Source organism: Myxocyprinus asiaticus, chromosome 9 (assembly GCF_019703515.2).
Source record: "Myxocyprinus asiaticus isolate MX2 ecotype Aquarium Trade chromosome 9, UBuf_Myxa_2, whole genome shotgun sequence".
Lineage (NCBI taxonomy): Eukaryota > Metazoa > Chordata > Actinopteri > Cypriniformes > Catostomidae > Myxocyprinus > Myxocyprinus asiaticus.
Genome location: NC_059352.1, coordinates 12,454,994 through 12,461,039, shown reverse-complemented (window position 1 = coordinate 12,461,039; position 6,046 = coordinate 12,454,994). Strand labels below are relative to the sequence as shown.

The window sequence follows — 6,046 nt, the reverse complement described above, 5'->3', positions numbered from 1 at the left end:
AAGCGTCAAGATTGGGCAAAGAAATACATGAAGAAAGATTTTTCAAAGGTTTTATGGACAGATGAAATGAGAGTGACTCATGATGGACCAGATGGATGGGCCCGTGGCTGGATCACTAATGGACACAGGGCACCACTTCGAGTCAGGTGCCAGCAAGGTGGAGGAGGGGTACTGGTATGGGCTGCTATCATTAAGGATGAGATAGTTGGATGTTTTCGAGTTGAAGATGGACTGAAACTCAACTCTCAAACCTACTGCCAGTTTCTGGAAAGTACTTTCTTCAAGCAGTGGTACAGGAAGAAGTCCTCAGCGTTCAAGAAGGCCATGATCTTTATGCAGGGCAATGCTCCATCACATGCATCCAAGTACTCCACTGCTTGGCTAGCTAGCAAAGGCCTCAAAGATGCCCAAATAATGACTTGGCCCCCTTCCTCACCTGACTTAAATCCTACTGAGTACTTGTGGGCCCTTCTCAAATGTGAGATTTACAGTGAAGGAAGACATTACACCTCTTTGAACAGCATTTGGGAAGCTGTGGTTTCTGCTTCAGCGAAAGTTGATTGTGAACAGATCAAGAAACTGACAGACTCCATGGATGGAAGGCTCATGGCAGTAATTGAAAAGAAGGGTGGCTATATTGCTCACTGAATATTTTTGAAAGGCCACAAATGTTATTTAATTGTCATTTTGTGTTACTTATTTGTTGCACCTACTCTAAATATAAAGAGAATAAACAACTGAGTTGGGAGAAATTCTTTTTGTAATTTAGTTGCCTAATAATTGTGCACACTTATATATTCCCCTGAGAAAGACAAAACTCACTTTTTCTTTGTTAAACATTCAGGTTTGAGGTTCAATAACATTTTGGATTGACTGAGAGCATTGTGTTTGTTCAACAATAAAATTAATCCTGAGGAATACAATTTGCCTAATAATTGGGCACGCAGTGTAAAAAAAAAAGCTCAAAACACATTTTGAAAGCTCATCAAATATAAAACAATAATTTATTATTTATCTCATTTTAAAAGACATCAAATTGTGTTTCTAACTAATGATTTGTTAAACTGTATCGTCTTGGCATAACACAATGAAGACCTATCCAAAAAGGCTTTTTGTCTACAACAGAAATTAATTCAAACAGATTTAGATTTCAATAAATGGTTTTGCTTAATGCATATCTAATGTAACAGTTGGAAAACACAGTAGCTGTTTGAAGTATGGCCTTTAGAAAAACAGCACCTTTTCTTTAAAATATGTAAAACCTTTTTAGTTTTTATTTTGTTTTAAAACCCCAACATACTGTAGTACTGCAAAGTATACAAAACACCCGGCAAAAATTCTGAGACAACCATGAAGCTAAATAGTTGCATTACTTTGATAAGCAATATGTATGCATAAAAAAGTAAAATACTGTTAATTACAGTCGTTACATTTTGGAACATAAAAGAAAATCAATAAATGTTGCTGGTTGTTATGGCACATTGTCTTCGTATTGTGTTCAAAAAGCTTATAAAGAGGTCAAATTTCATTAACTTCTTTAGTAGAATATTTAAAACAGCAAGCTCAAAGATAGAAATGAAAAGGGCAAATAAGATGACACAATCCTGTCACTTTAACAAATCCATCCAATGAGACCCTCATTGTACCTTTTCTTGGCAACTGGCAAAGTTCCTTCAGACAAGCCATTCATATTTCCTATTTACACATGTTGCCACATTGAACGAGGCAGGATTGTCTACCCCAATCGGTAGTGTCCTATATACAGCTCATTATATAAAAAAATGGATGCCTACACTGTGGTTACTGACAGCAGGGAGTTGTACACCCGTGTACCATCGGGTGATTTTGTACCATGGGTCAACAGTTCCTGGATAGTCATCCAATTGTCAAAGATTTTCTTGTTTCGCTTTTTCATCATCTTCTTGTGACTCAGTTCAATGATGGTGGGCTCCTTCTTATCTTCGGCACTAACACCTTGCTCTTTTAGACAGTCCATACGGCTCTGCTTCATAAACTCCCTGCGCTGACGCTGCTCCTTGGCACGGACGGCGTGCTGCTTGCGTTCCTCTTTGCTCCAGTAACGACCCATCTTCAGCTCACTGATGGCGTCATCATCTGTGGTCATTCCACTGCGTTCCTCTCGGATTCGTAAGGCTCGCTCTTTCAAGAGCTTGTCCCGGACGGGCCGTTTGGTGATGTAGCGTGTACCGTCACTGCGGATCTTCACCTTCCACTCCATCTTGGGTCCCAAGTCGGCAGAAGCAACAGGGTCCCGGCACATGCTGACCAGGCTCAACTGGCTTTGGGCATACTCCACTGACTTTTGCTGGATCAGTTGCATGTAGCTCTGGTAGTGCTGGGCATGGGCAGGGATGTGGGCATGTTTGTAGGGCGAATGGGGCTGAGTGTGGCGGCTTGTTGTGCGCTCTCTGATTTCAGGCTGAGACCCAGTCTCTGACTCTTTTGACGATGTTGGCCGACTCCTGTTGGGGATGCAAGCCTCTTGGACAGGCGAAAGCAGAGGCTTCAGAATTCTGTTGCCACAACAAGTTGCGCTACTTGGCCCTGCCTCAGCCTGATTTTCATTTCCACGCCGCAAAGAGTTGTCGGGAGAGAGCTCTAGTGTGAGTGGTGTGCTACGGCAACTTTCACCAGTATTGTAGGCACTGGAGCTGTCCTTGTCTGACTTTTCAGGGAGTTCACTGATGTCGGCCAGCTCATGGCGTCTTGCATCCACACTTGTGTTGTAGTTGCGGAAGCCACTATTGTGCAGCATCCAGGACTGTTCACGGCACTGCTCGCGCAATTGCTGCATGCGATGCGCTCTTACTATGCTCAAGCACTCAAGCTCAATGCTGCGAAGTTCTTCGTTTAGAAGCTCCAACTCTTTGTCCACACCCTCCTCGCCTACACTGCCCTGCCCGCCAACTATGTCACTGCTTGGCCAAAACAGGCTCTGCTGTGGACTTCCGCTCTGTTCCTGGCACTTGAGCTCCAGCAATTTCCGAAACCGCTCACATTCGTCCGCAGGGAAGTCACCCAAGAAGTCAGCATCAGCATAGTCTGCAGAAATGAAGGACTCGCTGCTAAAAGGGAGGTCACCGCTGCCTAGGGTGTCCTGACTATATGCGAGCATGCAGCGGCTACCTAACGTGGTGGAGGCGTTGGTCTGGTCATCTGCTAGGTTCTCCTGCTCAGAACTTTCATCATTACGGGTGCTGTCGTCCGTGCGGCCCACTCCACTGTCCTTCTCATGCCGTTGAGAGAGAAGCGTGGCAGAGTCTGTTGTACCGCCATCCTCCTCATGCTTCTTCTGTGACAAAACAAGTGAGGAATATCATTACTCTGATTGAAAAGACTCCAAATATTTCTAAGTATGACTTTGGCCCTGTTTACACCTGATATGTGTCTCAAATGTGTCTTCAATGTGTTTTTGTTTTAAGATGCTGGTAAAGGTTTGGTAACTTCCAGCACTTTGCTTATTTCAACCAAACATTTGTAAATCCAAACGTGCAAAATTATGTACAGACAGAGAGTGTTTCTGATTGGCTAAAAAAGCACAGACTGCTCCACTGACTAATTTTTTATGTTTACAGAGCCAAGGGCTGTCACAAAGGTAGGTGTGATTTCTCAGAACACCTATTTCATTGATATCTGTCAGGTAGTTTACGTTACAAATGCGATGTGGACATTTTCGTTCTTGACAACCTCCGAAAATGGTTTGAGTGATGCATTGGACCCGGTTTACACCTGTATTTCTCACTGTCCACTTGTGATCGGATCACCCGAGTTAAATAGTTAATAAAAAGTGTAAACATGGCTTTTAACACATTTTGAGTCCTTCTTTCTTTTAAGCTAAAATCTTGTCTTTACCGCTTCACCTACTCCAGTTACATAGCTCAGTAACGGACACTGAAATTATGATTGATATACTGGATGTTTCGCCATGACAGGCTGGGCTATGATTGACTGATTTGTCTGCCGATTGACATTCAGGAGTGGCATTGTGATGGATTTCCTGTACCTGCTGGAGCATGCTTGCGGTGAACTGCATAGCCTGATGATGCTGTTGCTCCAACATATCCATGTGGAGGTCATCCAGGTAGTCGTTTCTGTCATCATCCATCCAGCCCTCATCCAGCTAAAACAACAAGAACAGGAGAAAAGCAATCAGCTGTCCTTTAATGTTGGTCAACAGCACGTGTGGTGTGCGTGTGTGGGGCTTGGGTTTCTCACCTGTATCTCTGGGCGAGCCAGTAGCAGGCACACATTTAGGTGTTCTTCACTGGTTAAAAGAGCCACTGCTTCCTCACGATTCTGAATCTCAATGCCATTTATCTAAATTTAGAGTGGAGTAGATATTTGCTTAGATAAATACCTGAATATTACTGAATGAGAACAATTACATCAATTAGTTTCTGGCTGAAATGGAACAAACCTGGATGATTCGATCTCCCTCACGAATTCGTCCATCTTTTGCTGCAATGCTGTTCGGATCAATCTGCATAATTAGAAAAATCAGTTTGCAAATAAAATACATCTAACTGGCTAGTAATTGAAAACATTACCTAGACATTAAAATGGACAAAAACAGCTATGCTAAATTATTTTAAACAGTTCTCCAAATCACCTCGCTGACATAGATCCCTGTCTCATCGTCATCATCTGTCCTGTAGCACACCGTTAACCCCAACTTATCCTGGATATTAGTTCTGTATAAATCCACTTCCTGTAAAGAATGACATTTTAAACTTGAGTGTGATCTTAAAATTTAAGATTTTTACATATACTGAAGAAAACGTGATTAGCGCTTGTCCTTGCCAAACACGCCACCATGATGCTAGTGTTGTGGGTTGTTGCAAAGGTGTTGCTATGAGTTTGCTAAGGTTTGAGTGGTACTGAGTGGTTGCTAGGTAATGGTTAAGGTGTTCTGTGTTATTACTAGGTGGTTACTTAGTGGCCCAAGTAAAAAGAATGGCCCAAGACAATATGAAATGCTGGTCCCTGTATATCTCAGGTACTCTATGGTATTTCTTTCCACAATTTTCTTTTCATCTGCCAAGTGAGAATTGTAAGCCTGTTTACTTAAAAAAAAAAAAAAAAAAAAAAATGGAATAGCACTCCTCTTCTCTACCAACCAAAACATGTTTTGAGGCATTATTCATGTTCATTGCACAAACAGTGTGGGATGAGTTAGACTCTAAAGTTTAATACTTTGGTTTAGAAATTTGTTCAAAAGTGGATGCTTGCCTTAGCCAGCACTGCTCACTACTAATATACACATGTCTGCTGTTTTGATCTAAGTGTTTGAATAATTTGTTATTCTGTTATTTTGTTTGTAATAAATTAATCTGTAACCTACAAGATACATATGGAGATCACAGCTCTCATGGGGCTGATATCACAGCAGTAGGGACAGAAGAGGGTGTACGGTGCTGTTTAGATTTTTCATTGTGCATTATTCTCATGATTATAAAGCACATTTTACCCCCAAATTAAACCATTTTCTTTTTTCTTTTTTTTTGTATTCTCAATATTCTTATTTTTTTACTACATAACAGCATAAAGACAGCTGTAATACAATGTTTTTTTTTTTTTTTTACTCTTAATTCAGATATGTTGAAGACAGTCCAACAAATACTACAATGATGTATTAAAGGTGCACTCAGTCATTTTTTCCTCATTAAAAAAGTTTAACTCCTAAAGACATGAATGGTAATTTTGCAATATGTGTAGGAAATCATGACCGCTCACATTAAAATGAAGACTCCAGTCATGTTTTATTCTACATGGAGAGGGTCCGCACATGGGGGCTGCCATGTTAGAATCACATGACCAACCGAATACTACTCGTTTAATCTCAGTAACCGTCCTGATATTTGACACTTTCACTTATTAAAGAAATTATGGCTGACTGTGAATACTATATTTCTACAATGGCATCTGAAACTGAAAACTATTTATTTTAAATGATGCTGCATCCAAGCCACTAGGTGTCAGTGTAAGTCCAAGATGACACAAAGACAAAAGTTACTGAGTGCACCTT

General features: G+C 41.1%; 1 protein-coding gene across 4 annotated transcripts in view; it reads right to left on the bottom strand.

Moving 5' to 3' along the window:
- Positions 1-972: 972 nt before the first annotated feature.
- Positions 973-6,046, bottom strand: part of LOC127445625 (E3 ubiquitin-protein ligase PDZRN3-B) — a 148,512-nt gene continuing 143,438 nt past the window's right edge. For all 4 annotated transcript variants that reach the window (XM_051705811.1, XM_051705814.1, XM_051705813.1 and 1 more), the window contains 5 exons: positions 4,631-4,729; positions 4,439-4,501; positions 4,237-4,338; positions 4,025-4,141; positions 973-3,313 (listed from right to left, as the gene is read on the bottom strand). In XM_051705811.1, coding sequence (XP_051561771.1) covers positions 1,790-3,313; positions 4,025-4,141; positions 4,237-4,338; positions 4,439-4,501; positions 4,631-4,729 — 1,905 coding nt within the window. In that variant the 3' untranslated portion in view covers positions 973-1,789. The remainder of the gene's footprint in view (positions 3,314-4,024; positions 4,142-4,236; positions 4,339-4,438; positions 4,502-4,630; positions 4,730-6,046) is intronic.